The sequence below is a fragment of the Lacerta agilis genome, chromosome 2 (genome assembly GCF_009819535.1).
Source record: "Lacerta agilis isolate rLacAgi1 chromosome 2, rLacAgi1.pri, whole genome shotgun sequence".
In the NCBI taxonomy this organism is placed as follows: domain Eukaryota; kingdom Metazoa; phylum Chordata; class Lepidosauria; order Squamata; family Lacertidae; genus Lacerta; species Lacerta agilis.
The window spans coordinates 25,371,185-25,387,508 of record NC_046313.1 but is presented as its reverse complement, the minus strand read 5'-3'; the positions used below and the strand labels follow the sequence as shown (position 1 = coordinate 25,387,508).

General features: G+C 43.0%; 1 protein-coding gene across 1 annotated transcript in view; it reads right to left on the bottom strand.

Moving 5' to 3' along the window:
• NPLOC4 (NPL4 homolog, ubiquitin recognition factor) overlaps window positions 1-16,324 on the bottom strand; it is a 51,504-nt gene that overhangs the window by 4,212 nt on the left and 30,968 nt on the right. Inside the window, exons 13-15 of the mRNA XM_033138967.1 lie at window positions 4,369-4,440; window positions 2,307-2,402; window positions 171-287 (exon numbers count right to left, since the gene is read on the bottom strand). Of these exons, the coding sequence (XP_032994858.1) occupies window positions 171-287; window positions 2,307-2,402; window positions 4,369-4,440 (285 nt within the window). The remainder of the gene's footprint in view (window positions 1-170; window positions 288-2,306; window positions 2,403-4,368; window positions 4,441-16,324) is intronic.

The window sequence follows — 16,324 nt, the reverse complement described above, 5'->3', positions numbered from 1 at the left end:
GGACTGGATGGCCCTTGTGGTCTCTTCCAACTCTATGATTCTATGATTCTAAGCAAGCAAGCAAGGTACACTGTGTGGAGGCCAGAGGTGCCCATCCCCTTAAATATACAGAACTCTCTTTGCAAGAACTCACACCATTCACCAGAATTAACTTCCTTCTCATTACATACCCTTAAAGGCATCACTTCGTTGCTGACCAAGAAGAGAAGCAGATGGAAATCGGAGATGATGTCGAGGAACACCGAGGAAGTGTTCTGGGACAAGTAAGTTGCCAGACTGTGGAAGTCCTGTAGAAATTGTAAAGAGGACAAACATTTCAGAGTTCTTGGGATTTATCGGTATAGGCAGCACTACAGGGAATGACTGTTTTGCGTGGGGAGGAGTGCGCGTTCCCGACCTCCAAACGCAGCAATGGAGCGCATGCCAGCCCTCTCTGCCCTGCCTCCTCTTCTGACCATTTCCAGGTTGTGGTGATGCTCGTGTGCATGGCTGCGCATGCACTGAATGTGTCTAAAACGGCCATTGCCTGTACTATCTACCCATATCTAATACGAGACATTGTTTTACATTTTCTGATTTTAATTGTTTTTAACTGTTGCATTTCATCACAAGAGTTGCAAACAAATAACAATGATAGTAATAAAAACCTGTCAGATTAACCACTCTGGTCAATGAAGCTCTGCCAGGACACATTCTCAAATCAAGAGCAATTATTTTTATTTAGATGTAGGCATAAGGGGATGTGAAATGACACCAGATTTCTCATTGACATGAGGGAATAAATGGCCGATACTGTCCTAGCAAGTCAAAACAGTGCACTGGGGAAAAGACACCAAGTTCTGTAATATCCCCAACCCAACCAGAATATACCTGCAATTCCTTTCTGTACTAAGCTACTTGTTCTCTCTCTGATATGAAAACAATCCGAAAAACAACAACGAATGGACGGAGCACCAGAGAAAGTTTAGACGATTCTTGATCTTGCTCAGTATTCTTCAAAAGCACCTGCCATTTGCTACTTGAAACAGCCACCAAGGGCAACTAGGGACAGACACACTACTTTTCACTTGCATTCACTTTTTCTAACCAGAGGCATAAACTAAGGACATTCCATGCACAAGGCTGTACTTACGGGACCGCCTCTTCTGGTATGCCCCACGGAAGACCTTACGGTCTGCAAATAATAGTATCTTGGAGGTCCTGGGCCTCAAGGAGGTTAAACTGGCCTCAACCAGGGCCAAGGCCTTTTCGGCTTTGGCCCCAGCCTGGTGGAACACTCTATGCAGGAGACCAGGGCCCTGCGGGACTTGACATCTTTCCGCAGGGCCTGCAAGACGGAGTTGTTCCGCCTGGCCTTCGGTCCGGGCCCAGTTTGACCCCCCTCTATGGGACCCTGTAAGTTACCTCTTTGGCCCTTTTATCAGCTCATGTGGGACCAACATGGATAGCTGGCCCTGATTAATACTTGAGGTTCCCGACCCCTATGGTTGTAATTCGTGGGCAGTCATTTATTTTTTCCCTGATTGTAATTTTTAAGCTGTATTTTAATTGTTTGATTGTGTTTTAATGTATTTGATATGTGATGTTAGCCGCCCTGAGCCCAGTCTTGGCTGAGGAGGGCGGGGTATAAATAAAAATTTACTTACTTACTTATATGTGGACCTCGCTGGCTGAGAGGAGTCGCCAGGGTAACTAGAATGAAAAGCTTAATTGTTTCTAGACCCAGCAGTTCTACAGACACATGCTCAAATTGTGTCAGCAGCAGGAACAGAAAGGGCAAGGCAGATTTGGGTGTCCTCTCTCCCAAGCGCAGCTCTTTCTTCACAGGGTTCATGCTTTTCCTTCCGCCATATACTGCAGGGGACCTTTTGCCCAAGCAGTAGAGGGCAAGAGGATAGCTGAAGGGGCACACACCTACAAATACTTGTGTGCATTGGGGAGACGTATTACTGGGATGCAAAATGCAACATTTCTGTTTCTAAGGAAAAAATGAGGAATTGTGCAAGAACGTTTCTCTTACAATCGTCTACGCAAGCCACGTTCTGACTTTTGATGTACATACTTCACAATTAAGAGTACATTTTACGTGATTACGTGCAATTTCTCCCTACAGAACTGCTACTCCCACACACAAATTCAGCACAATAACCAACTGCAAATGGGAGCTTTTTAGACTACTTAGCATCTGCAACCAGCCATTTTTTTTTTGCACAACATCCTATGATCTTTAAACATTAACGTCAGTTAAATTGTTTAAAGCCTCCCCCCCACCCCACCCTGGGACCCCAAATACGATTTGCACATACCTGAGTTTCTCCCAGAACATCACGATTCTCAATAGGGAATGGATTTTGAGAAATAGAAAATGTGTAAACTGGATCTTTGGGGAACGTAGTAGTAATCTTAAATTTAAAAAAAGGGGGGGAAAAAGGTTGAGATGATGACTGCCTTATTTCTTGCGTTGGGTTCCATGCTTAGGCCTCAATCTAACGCCCACCTTATTTCCCAAGGAGATACTTCAGCATGCTAAACAAGCAGAGTGAAACAAGGAATTCAATTTCAAAAAGCACGGCTGATTCAGGAACATACAAGCTTGAACTGGCTGTTCTAGAGTAGGTCCATCTTCTGATACAGAAAAGGTAGTGTCAGGGAACTGTCCCCGGTGCAGCGCAAAGTGGTGGAAGGGCTGGAGCAGCGAGGCTTCAAGCAGGGAGGGGCATGGGATTCAGGGGGTGGAGGGTTGAGGCTCTGAGGATTCTGGAGAGACCCTGCACTCCCCTAGCCCAAGGGGCGAGGAAGAGGCACGCAATTTCTGTCGCCCCAAAGGCTTCGAGGGGTGAAACAAAAGGATGGAAGGCGGGGTTTTCGTATACCGAAACTCTTTTGTTGGGGTCAGAACCGGAAGGGGCCATTCCCGGATTCTGCCGACGTTCGCTACAGACATGAACTTATTAGCTCTGCACTGTACATAGTATGCACAATAAAACTACTAAAGGAAAGGTCGGAGTTTGGCCTGGTTACTCATGAGCAACTAACCGAGGACCTTACAGGTAGGAATACTGGGCTGAAGTCTTCAGGAGTTCAAACTATCAATGCCCTTCCTGAAACTGCATATTTTTAAATAAGGGATTACTATAATAAAATCACATCATCTTCTGGAGGGCTTGTAAACTTTGCTAATGTGAGATGGCTGTGATTTTTGGATCTATACCCTTCCAGCAGGGAGGAGACCATGTCTGCCTGCTCTCCCACTCATTGCCCAAAGCGGACTAATATTACGAGCTGTTATATCTGAAAGTGAAGAGCTATTGTATCCCAACTGCAATTCTATGGAGCCTTACTGATAAACAACTTTTCAATCGGGGATCAGCAAAATTTGCAACCAAAACCAAAGGTGCAGAAATAGCTCAAGTCATTAGAGAATAATAAAAACGAAGAACCATAAAGAGAGGCTTCAGAAATTCGGTTTTGTCTCTTTTTTCAGACGCCTCCTAAGTGCATGTTCTGTCAATCTCTTTTCATCTTAATTATACCCCAGGTAGTCCAAAACACACACACAGATGCCTTCGCTGCTTGGGTAATAAATATGTTTCTGGGCTGTCAATTGGAATACAAAGTTTGCAGGCTCAACACAATGGCCATCACTGTGGCATGAATCAGGCATTAAATGCCTGTATCCCAACGCTTGAGCAGCAATGTAAATACATGGACAAGGAGGAGGACCATGTTCAAGTTTCCAGGCTTCTGCAGTGAATCAGACCCTGCCTGTACTATCATATCGTCTGCTGATGAATCATCACTGTACTACACTACACGCTTCCATCTGGTAGAATAGTTTCCTCCCATCATTTTAATGCTAAATCCAAGCTCCGTGGCCATTTATTGCTCCTTGATACCATGCACACATATCCTTACTGCACATCAGAAAGCCACCCATTTTCCAGCCAGGCAGTCAAACCATGTCTGGCTCGGTCACTATAAGCAGCAGACTGCTTAATCACTCCACTGAAAGGTACAGCCGACACTAGCTAACAAGCTCCTGGTGATGTAATCACCAGCATCTCTGTGGGGGGGGGGGTTTGACAGTTTCTACTCATCTAATGGATAAATGTCATTTCACAAGAGCAGCAAGGTGCTCCAAGCAGCACCTAACAAGGAGGGCTAAAAGCTTTCCTGAAGTTTCACATCACCACTAGTCCAAAATAAAACCGTGTTGACTTGCGAGCTGCTTGCTATCATTTAGCTTCCTAACAAAGGCAGGGCGGCTAAAGAAAGGAATAAAGTGAAAAATTTCAACTTCAGTGTTGGGGTGAGGTTAGCCCGTTTTTATTTCCCTCTGCAAAAAAAAAAAGCATAATGGATACTTACATCTATGATTAGGTATTCCACGGGGAGTGGACGAGCTAGCTGAGTAATCTCGTTGCCAAACTTGTCTATATCCTGAAACAACAGAAGTCTACTGGTTAGATTGAATGATCAATGCAAAATTGCTAAGGAGAAATAGATCAGGGGTTGGTGTGCTGCATGTGGGCTACTGGCCAATTCTCAGTGGATCACAGCAATTTAGTTAACTGGATTCTGGCAAAGAAAGCTGCATAAGTGGATCTTGATCTGGTCCAGCAAGGAACAACTTATATTCTTAAACATGACTATATATTTAAGATCAGTTACACCCTAACTATACAGAGATCCCAAATTCACACTCTTGCTTTAGAAATTTACACACATATCAAGTGGAACGTGGGAATTCAAGGCTGTGGCTGGGTTTCTTTGTTTTTCAATGTAGACTATGAAAGACAGAAGCCACTCACCCCTGCAGCAAATGCACGTCTAACCAAGTAAGGTTAACAGGTTTGTAGTAATATGAAATAACTTAAGTCTAGAACAATTAAAGATGCCTTATTACCAACAATTAAGTAGGTGTGATGCCAAGCCTGATTTAACAGGACCTCCCAATTCACCCCCTCATGGAGTCACACAGATGTCCCATCTAGCACAATTATTCCTTCCTAGGTTTGGACAACTGTACTGCCCAGGTGCTGGGCTCTCTCGGGGCAGTTTGCACATGTGCAAAACAAGTGCTTCCCCCCCATCCCTCAGTCATCCTTTGTGCAATATAGCAGGGAGAAATCTCTATGTGAACTAGGCTTACTGAAATGGCTATTAGTGTTAACAAGGCAGCAATGTTTGAAGGCTCTTTAAAAGGGGGGGGTAGATTTGGGGGGGCAGGGAAGAGAGCTTCTGGTTCTCATATACAAACTGACCTTTCAGGACTTGTTCCACATTGCACTGTAGAACAGATTGTACTGTTGATCACATATTTTAAATAGAACACGGGAACCCTCCCACATCTGTATAGATTTTACGCCCAGGACCAGTGGTCAGGGATGATGGGAATTGTAGTCCAAAAACAGCTGGAGACCCAAATTCGGAAAACCCGGGTCTAGCAGATCAGTCTGGGCTGTGTTGCCTTTGCATTCCAAGACTTCGCCAATCCAACTGACATTTTGACAAGCTGCCCTGTTGAATCCAAAAACCTTAGCCTTCAAATAAAGTCTAATTTTCCCATCCTTCTGCAGTTTCAAAAAAAGGGAAAGCCCCAAGCCATCCTCTCTGAAATCAGGGGCTAGAAAAGGCACACAACCTGACAAAGCCTAAACCTGTTGCGCTGTCTGATGAATTGAACACAAGTTCAATTATGGGGGGGGGAGGGAGAATGACTAGCACATGTTCATTAATCACAAACTGACAATTAGACCTGATTTATGTCAAACACACCGAGCTCAAACACTGCTTCAGAAATAAATTCGTAAGAACAGACACTTTTCATTAAAGATTCTGCAAGTGGGGGTTGTATTTTCCACCTAAATCACCACTTAACAGGATATAAATCATTCACTCAGACCTATATAAATTATACATTTGTAATTTCCAATCAGAGACCTTACATAAAAGTTTACATTTGCTAAGCTTCCAAAAGCAAAATGTGACTATGAGGCAGATCCCAAGGGCAAGTACTCGGACACAGCTGTCAATCTGCATGTTTGATTTATTGTCAGGAAGATTGAGGGCGGGTGTAGAAACAGAATCACACACACACACACAGACACCCTCCATTGCAAGCAGTCAGATAGGGAGACAAAGTCCCAAGTCCTAAGATTGACATTTCTGATGAGCACTGCTAATCAATACTTCAAGATGCAGACAAGTGCTTTGGTCATCACTACAATTCTGAAAGCTACAGGTTCAAATCTTGATCTTTTTCTTATTTAAGACTGTTGCCTTCTTACACAGAGAACTAAGAAACATCCAGATCACACTGAATTTCTATGTACGGTGGTACCTTCGTTCTTGAACTTAATCCGTTCCGGAAGTCCGTTCAACTCCTGAAACTGTTCAAAAACCAAGGTGTGGCTTCCGATTGGCTGCAGGAGCTTCTTGCACTCAAACGGAAGCCGTGTTGAACGTTCGGTTTCCGGAAAACGTTCACAAACCAGAACACTCACTTCCGGGTTTGCGGCGTTTGGGAGCCAAGTCGTTTTGAGTACCAAGGTCATTAAACTTAGGCAAATAGGCCTCATGGAGGATTCCCTTTTGTTATCTGAGGAATCTCACATTCTTATGCTTATCAAGCAGAGGCTGCTAGATAACGAATTCCAAAAATTACATCCTTTACAGCCTCCTGTGTGTTCCCCTGCCTACCTGGGGCTGCAACCCCACTACGGAATGATGCCTAACTATTTTTATGATCTGGTTACCCCATTACATCACAGAGTATTTATGTTGGCGCGCCTGAATGCCTTTCCGTCCGCTGTGCTATCTGGAAGGTTTAGAGGCACCCCTTTCCAGAACAGACTCTGCTCTCGTGGTCAGAATGCACCTGATTCTACTGACCACATGGTTTTGGACTGCCCCCTTTTCAATACCTTTCGTGAAGATTCTTCAATGTCCTCTCTATGGCTCAGGGCCCCCTCTAATAAACAACTCGTAGTCCAGTTCTTGTTGAGGGATGATTCTCCTGAAGTCACTAGAGTTATGGCACAATTTCTGACCAGGATTTTTGAAGTAAAATCTGGGGCGCTCTGGCCTGAATAATAGCGGTTGTCGAAGATCTCTCCCCCTCCCCTTATTTTACATCGTATGTCTTAGAATTTTAGCATATACAGAGGGTTTGTGTTTGTTGTCTTATTTATGCCAATAAAGGTGTTGTATTATTGAGTACCAAGGTACCACTGCATCCATTTTTTGCACAGAACATTTCTGATATTTAAAAAAAAAGGGTGGCCAGGAGCACACTGTGCTATGCATGTATGAAAAGCCATTTCTCGCTCTGCAGGTAACCACGGGGTTCCATGAGCAAGAGGTGAGCACCATCTCAGCCCCATTGCCAAGCCAAGGTAACAAGTGAACTAAGTAGTTAAGTGAGTTTGGCAGCATGGGCAAGGAGTCGAGGGCAGACTACTACCCCCCCCCCCATATTTTTTCTTAACAAATCCCAGCTTCCCTAGTAAGCTTACTTAATAAAGGCAACAGAGCGGGGCTGGGAGCTACCTAGTGTATTACACAAAATGCCACATTTATGCCTATCTGCCTGCTGAACAGAAGTTGTGGGTGTGTGCCTGGTGTGAGCTCATTCCTTTGGGGCCAAGGTAGCTGACCCAGAGAGAGGCAGAGAAGTTGCTAGATTAGGCCCCTTGGGGGTGAGATAGCTCTGTCCAGGATGACTGTTTCCCTGCTATCATGGAGAATGAGGGTCTTAGGGAAGTTTCTCTGTACCTCATGCAAAATTGCGATAAAAATCCATTTCAGAGCAACATATTTTGGGCAATCGGAAAACCCTCTCCTAGATTCACCAAGGTTTGCTCCTCAACTTTACTGATACGGGGTGCTCTTTGGTGAATTTTCACCCACGTTCCCAAATGGGGGGAGGTGGTAACGCTTCTCAAAATTAAAAATTCCAAAGAACCAGCAACGATGAACATGCCAAGTTTCATCAACCCAGTTTGTGTGTAAAGATGACTAGAAAGATTCATGGAAAAAAGCAGCTGTTTATACATAAGTGGAAACACGTAGCGTATTATTAATTATCACCGACCTCTCTCACTGTAGGAAAATCCATGGCATTTCCAATCAGACACCTGCCCAAAACATGATAAGCCTGTAGGCATTCTTTTTTTTAAAAAAAATGCTGATTATAGAGGAAAAACTCACAGATACTTTTCATTTCTCAAATAAGACAGACTGTTTGGTGTTGTAATATCTTCGGCAACAAGCCCAGGGGCTTGAACCTTTAGTTATCTTGAGCTCTAGCAGGAGATATGGGAGGAGGGTGGAATTTTTCTGATGGAATTTACTAGCTTAAAAGCCCATTTCTTTTTTTATGGGCATGTCTTCAGAGCATTAATTTGGGGGAATCTTACGCTTTTCTACAGGAGCAGTCAACATTCATAGTGCTCCACAGGATTTCATCCCATGCCTCTTCCCTTTTGGGGGGCAGGGTGTAAAGGGAGGGAAAAGTGCCTATGCCTTTTCTAGGGACACTCCCATACTTCTAGCTCTACATTGCAGCATTCAGCCAGCAGAACATGAGCAGCTGTTCTACGGGGCTGCCCTTAATCTTGAAAAGGCTGAAAAGAGCAAGATCAAATCCAATGAAACCAACTTGTAGATCTGCCCGTGCAAGAAACAACCTGCTATACCACCCATATAATTAGCCCACCTGGAACGCATCTTCAAATCCAATTAAGTTCTAATATGCAGAGACATTTTTCCCCCCAGCACCTGTTGACTTTCATATTTCCTTCCGGGGATTTAAATGAAAAACACCTTTTACATTTTTATTTTTTTAAAAAGTCTGGTTACTAAAATCTGAATGGCATCCCCTATCAATAAAACAGAACCTTCTATCTTCTCCACTGCCAAGTACCGGTAGCATTTGTAAATCCTGTCCCTCAAAAAAAGATAGGGAGTGGGACTCATGACACTCGCTACACGCACAGAAGCTACTGTATTAGCAATTTACATTTTTTATATGCCTTAACCAACTTCGGTTGGGAAACAGTGAGGGAAACAATACCTTCCTTGAGAATATTTATTTGGGGACTGATGGAATGAAATGTGCAGGGTGCTACAGACCTGGTTTCCAAAGAGAGCTATTTGCTGCCAGAGATAGTACACTCATATAATAATAATAATAATAATAATAATAATAATAATAATAATAATAATTTATTTATACCCCGCCATCTGGCTGGGCTTACCCAGCCACTCTGGGTGGCTTCCAACAGAACATTAAAATGCAATAATCTATTAAACATTAAAAGCCTCCCTAAACAGGGATGCCTTCAGTTGTCTTCTAAAAGTCTGGTAGTTGTTTTTCTCTTTGACATCTGGTGGGAGGGCGCTCCACAGGGCAGGGGCCAATACCGAGAAGGCCCTTTGCCTGGTTCCCTGTAAATATAGGGGCTCTAACATCTACCCTTGGTTTGCTTTTGCAAGATAAGGAAGTGGGGGGCATTTAGTTCTTACCCAAGGCTTTCCAACCACACCTGAATACTTTAGCAAGGAGAAACATCCTATTCTAACCCCTCTCTTGAGGAAGAGCTCTGGTACAAATTCAGCAGTTGGTCTGCAACACTTCTCTCTATTGCTGATGGGATATTTTTGCCTCTTGCAGACCCTTTAAGCAAGAAGAGAACAGGGAAAAGCAGCGGGATGGAATGCTTCAAGGTACATGTATCGTTTGACATGGTACCATGGTGCCTCACATCTGTTACTTCAATTGAAGTAGAACAGTACAGTGGAAAGAACAAATACAGACAAAGCAAGAACTTGTGTGGGATTTAAGTATATCTTCTCAAGATCCAGCACTGTACAAATGCGTGGATTGTTCTGAAGATATAGTGCTTATAATTGATCACTCAAAACCAAAATGTGTATGCAGAGCCGGTCAATCTTTTCAATATTATAAAGATTGCCAATACGTGGCCGCTAGCATATCTGGGAAAGGAGTAAATGACAGCAGCAAGCAGCTGCTACAAGAGAACTTCCCCTACCCAACAAGCCGAGGCAAGAAATCTCTGAACGTCAAGGATGCATCTATGACTCAGGCCCTTGGCAAGCTCTTAAATGCAGGAGTATTACTGTCAAAGCTATTGGTGGGGGCAGGAAGGAGAAATGCTCTATGAAAGCACACTGTCAGGAGGTAACCCTTTATATGAAAAAAATAATTAAGATTTAGAGATTAGAGGACAGCAACAGTGCTGGGGCTTTGATCTATGGCTGCAGGAAAGGGGGGAAATCCTGCCTTGCTGGGTCATATCAAGGCCCAGATTTCCAGCCCCAACAGCTAAATGGCTTTGGTAGCTCACAAGCAACATAATATGGTGGCAGCCACCTCACCTCACAGCCACAGCATCTGGTAAGCAGAGATGTCATTCAGCTAACGTGGCTCACAGCTGTGAACAGACCCCATTTTAGACCTACATTTGGACTGAATTACACTAAATTGTAAGTCTGTGGGCTGGATGGGTCTCCTTTCAGCTTTTGTGCCATGTTTTGTTCCCAAAGGTGCCATAAATTATTATTTTTTTACTATAATCCATGAATTTGTCTAATAAATGTTTAAAAGCCCAGAGAGTTGCCATCGCATCATTCTGCAACAATGCATTTCATAAACTAAAATTACGCATTGTGCAAACTAATGGGTTGGCATTGTGATACTTCCTGTTTTATTTACTTTCCTAATGAATTGCATGTGTTGCAGCTGCAGCACTCTATGGTGATGAAAGGCAAAAATGGGGTAATCAGGATTATAGATGACTTAACATTGGGACTTTGTTGGGCTCCCTGATACTCCCAATATGTAAGTGATTGAGGCTACAACCCTATACAAACTTATTTGTGGCGGAAGTCCTATTAAATTCAGTGGGGCTTACTTCTGAGTAGACATGCAAAGGATTACATTCCTAGAGTCCTAACCTTGCTATACGTACCTTATCCTGAATTAATATGCACATACACAAACCTCAGCTACACAGCTACACCTTTCGTCTGGAAGCAGCATGCTTCTGCCACCCTGCTGCTTCAGCTGGGAGAAGTTTTCACAGACCCCAGCGAGAAGTGGCACGGCTGCTTGTTACCTGGCTGAGAATGGTTGCAACCGATTTGACAAGCCAAAAAACATCTGCCCGTGATTGAGGAAGCCCTGGAAATAGCAATGTGGTTTCAGTCTCTGACTCCCAGATAGCCTGGAGTTTTAGCAGGGATTGGGCTACCTAATAGCACAAATGCAGGAGAGTGGGCAGGGGTCTCAAATTATGCTTAATATACGAGAAATTGTTTCCTTAAGTGAACAGTCACAGCAACTACTAAACGAAACCTTTTTTGGGAGCTTTATCAACATACACCATTCTGTACTTATATGCAACTTGTTGCAAAACATTAAAAAAAATTCCAGCTGCAGGAGTACAATGCATTGTCCAGTCCTGTCTGGGACCACAATGCTGTCCACAGTGCCTTGACAAAACTACATGAAATCTTTCTGGGCTGATGAAACTACCTATCCCCAGCACAATTAAATGTGCAAGTATGAATAGGCGATACAGGTCGGTAGACAGTAGCACTGTAGAGAAGGATGGATAGGCATGTGGAATGACAAACTGAAATATGAGTCACCAGGGTCACTCTTCCATATGAGAGAGGAGTTATACTGAGAATAAATGTGGGGAATAAATAGCCCCATTCTAGTGCCGGCTGAACTGGCAATCCTGGTGTTGGCTAGTTTTCTGCTTTCCTCTTAAAAATGAAATAAGAAAGTAGCGAAGTGTATAAATGGGTTATATTAGGGCCAGAGAAAGTAGGCAGGGGGCAAAAAACTACAGTAGTCTGTAGCAATGGGGTACAATAGGCTATTTGGAGCTGGAAAGTAGATGTTTCATAAGCAAAAGGCAAGCGGGAAACTAGAAAAGTTGATGAGAACATTCCAGTGGATATGTCATTGACAATCTGGTATAAAGAACCCTGTACAGTTCTATAAATATGGGGGAGTGGGAAGATGTTGGACAAATATTCTAAGCATTTGCTGGGCAAAGGAATCCTGAGTATTCTGAATGATTCCAACAACCAAGAAGGTATGTACTCGGCATCTCTTGTCCCTGTCTCAAGGCAACATCAGCAGACCATCAGGATTCTCAATTTATCCCCAGACTGAATTAAAGGTCTCGTACATACCAAGCGCTCATAACTCAACAATACCCAGGAGTACTGGTTTTTAGAAGAAAACAAGTACCAGGCAACTCTTAATAGAGAGTGCTTGGCCTTCCAGTATTGCCACTGGAATGACTTGACAAGAGGGAACCTGATACATCATACTAAAATCTAGCAGCTGGAAATTCTTTGGAGCAGCGTACCACACAAAGCTGAAGCAACAGCCTAAATGCAAAACCGTATCCATTTTTTCAATCTGTAAAAGAACGATGCAAGGGGCAAATTTCTCTCGGTAACACAAGTGTCCTCAAGTGCCTTTCATCTTTTACCAACCCCAAACATTTCCTGGACATCAGAACATCAATAACAACATAACTCACTGTAAAAGATGACATCTTTGCATTGGTCCTAAGATCATATGTATTTTTCAAAAGTCAACAAGGGAACAGGGTCCAGCAAAAGCACTAAACCTTTGCTACTTTGCTTCAAAGGATCCATAAAATTCAGATTCCCTTTGGATTTTTTTCTTTTTCTTTTTCTTTTTTGGCATGCTGCATTTGATGGAATGTTGAGACATCCATGAAATAAGTCTAGAGCCGGAGTCCTGCGGTGCAGCAACCAACTTCAAGAGCATGAGACTCACAGGGGTGCCCAATAAGATGACAGCCAGATAATGGAAAGTCAAACTTAGCAGACTGTCTGAATGCTGCTTCAGGAAGAAGAGGAGGTGTTTGCAACACCCAGAAACATAAAAATGGAGAACTGCTTTCCATTAATGCAAATTGCAAATGGATGAAAATGCCCAAATTTAAAGAGTGTTCAGCTCTCATGGCTTCTAGTGATTTCATCTGACTATGCTATGATAACTAATGCCAATATATTTTAGGAAAGGAGATCTAAAATTTATAGACATCTAGTGTTATACTAAATATAAGTCAAACAACATCTGCTTGTCAGAAGTTCTTTCCTCCCCTCTATAAAACCTCTAGGCTTGGTCTCCGTTGACATTCGATAAAGACCTATGAAAGGAACGCAGCGTATTATTCAGCCTGGAAATACTCTTATTAAGACTCGCAAGGGCAAAATACATTCCAAGCTTAAGTAAGTTGGAAAGAGGAAACTGGCTGAGATAGGAAAGAATTGTCTTCTAAGATAGCACACTCAAGCCTCCTACATTCTTGAAAATAATGGAACTAGCCCTTTCTCCATTATAAATGGTTAACCTAGCAACTCTTATTTCCGGTGCTACATGAAGTCACAAATACCCTGCCTGCCCACATCCAGCTGAAAAGCGGAGGAATGTACTTTCATCAAGTAACTGATATACTGATATATTTTGTATTGTATTTTAATATTTGTTGGAAGCTGCCCAGAGTGGCTGGGGAGACCCAGCTAGATGGGCGGGGTACAAATAATATTTATTATTACTACTACTACTACTACTACTACTACGTGATACCAAACTGTGGAATACCCTCCCACCAGGTGTCAAAGAGAACAACAACTACCAGACTTTTAGAAGACATCTTAAGGCAGCCCTGTTTAGGGAAGCTTTTAATGTCTGATGAATTATTGTATTTTGATATTGTGTTGGAAGCCACCCAGAGTGGCTGGGGAGGTCCAGCCAGATGGGCGGGGTATAAATAAATTATTATTATTATTAAGCAGTTTATAAAGCATAAAAACTCATTACAGATTACTCAGGTGTTAGATGCATGATAATGATATAAAGGCTGCCTTAATTCTTAATTAGCTATCAGACTAAGTTCAAGGTGCTGGAATCGGTGACAAAGCCCTATACAACTTGGGACTAGGATACCTAAAAGACAGTCTCAGCCATTATATACCAAAGCAATCACTACGCTCTGCAGAAGAGGGCCTCCTGCAGATGCCATTTTATCAGGAAGTCCATTCCACACGGTATCTGAATTGGGCATTTAGTGTGGCAGCACCTGCCCCTTGGAATGCTCTCCTGTTACATATCAAACAGGCACAATCTCTGTTGTCTTTTTAACACTGGTTGAAGACTTCTTGCTTTCGGCAAGGCCTCCTCAGTGGAATTTTTTTATTTCAGTCAGTCTCTGTACTGGATTTTAAATTGTTTTTATATCTGTAATTGTTTTATACATGTTTGTATTGTATTGTATTGTATTGTATTGTATTGTATTGTATTGTATTGTATTGTATTGTGATGCTTCATAGGAAGTGATTAATACACGAAATAAATAACACGGGGAATCAGACTTTCCATTCCAGACACACTCTTCATTGGTGGGTGATGGGAGGAGGTGTTCTTCAACAGTGAGAACAGCTATTTAAACAGCTCTTTGTGTTCTGGTTCTCAAAACTCCTAATGTTCACACCAGCATAAGCCTCAAGCCCTTCACACCAGTCAAATTTCAGCATCCAAATGCAGTTAAAAGCATTGCTGCCAGTGCTGATTTTGTCTTTAAGGGGCCAAAATAAAGAGAGTGGTAAAGACATAAAAGTCTTGCACAGCCAGAGGCGTCAGAAAAATGCCTGGCTCCATAAAGTTGGAGCAAACCTGGTGCTGTTGGTTTTCCTGTTCTGGTGCTTTCTGAGATATGGGTGAGTCATACTTGTTCTCATGGGAACAAGCAATGGCTGGAACATGCCGTCATGGGTGCAACAGCCTCCGGCCCTGTCCCACAAACACGCACTGATGCGCACCACCCAAGGGTGGCTCAAGAGAGGAGAAGCCTGTTATTTGCCCTTTAAGCATCTCTATGTTCACTGATGCCCTGCAGCCAGTAACGCTCTCAGCCATTTCCCCTAGACGTGTGGCTTTGATCCCAACATGGGCTTCTTTTGTGCAGCAAGCAATTGAGACAACTTCGTGAAAAAACATTTTCCAAAAGTATAGAAACAATATACCAGGACCATATACTTTATGCAACGAGCAAAGTTTCACATAGGCACCGCTTCAAGTCCCTCTGATTTTACATACATCACCTCTTCTCTGCCTGCAGGAGTTTAAAGAGCATCTGTTCTCCTACCCAGCTAGACGACACAGGGGTTCAATAGCTTCTGCTGTATTTAAACTGCTGCTAACCTTGCGAGATAAATGTACTCCACATTACACAAACATTGGCTTCTTGGGGCGGATCCAACAAATTTCTAAAAGCTCTTTCATGCTTAACTCATACACACACACACACACACACACTCCAAAAACCTCCAATGCAGATCTCTCCTAATTTTCTGGAAAGGTAGTTGTGCTGGTTTGTAGTAGCTGGCTGCCAAGAGACCAACCTTTAAAAAGCTTTTACCCCAATAAATTATTTAGTCCAAGTGGCTCATTAACATCTTCCTGTTCTGGGAATGTTATAAACCAACACTGCAGCACAACAGCCTCCTTTAGCTAAACCCCTAGCCTGGATGAAAATATATTCCTTCATTTCCCAAGAATGGGGCGCTGAGTGTTATGTGGTCCTAATATGACGCTAAGGACAGAATGCGGAGAAAATAAGGCAACCTTTCGTTCTGAACCACAGGTCCAAAGGAGGGTCTGTGCAAAAAAAATGGTTTGATGCAGGGATAGCAAAGGACGATGTCAAGAACGCCAGAATGGCCAGTTCTAGTGCTAAATTAAAGGGAAGTATAAGCTTACAACACAGCCTGCAAAACCCCAGTGCCACTACAGACACGGGTTGGACACCGCAGCAGTGAGGTGTCATCATGACTTGTCTGCACCCAGAAAAATATTCATTCATTACTTATACAAATGATAGCATGCATCAGTTTGGCCAAAACCTCCCATCAATCCACCTGGCGCCAAGAGGGCACAAGTGGCAACTATCCAAGGCTTACAGATAGGTTCCCTCTCTGGACCAACAGCCCAGCACCCCAGATAACCACTGCATCAAAGCGAGCCAATTAGCGTATATTAAAGGAAGGGAATCTATAAACATATGTGAGCTCATCCTTGCAGCAACTCCCCATTAAATGGCATTTGCAAGCCTTCTGAGACAGTCTCGCCTTTGGTTCAACACACCTGCCTTTTATGAAAATGCACTGAATGGACTTCAAAAAAGAAAGCATTTTGTTCACAGAACCTTTGGATTCTTTTGCTCCTGCTTTCTGAATATGTAAAAGG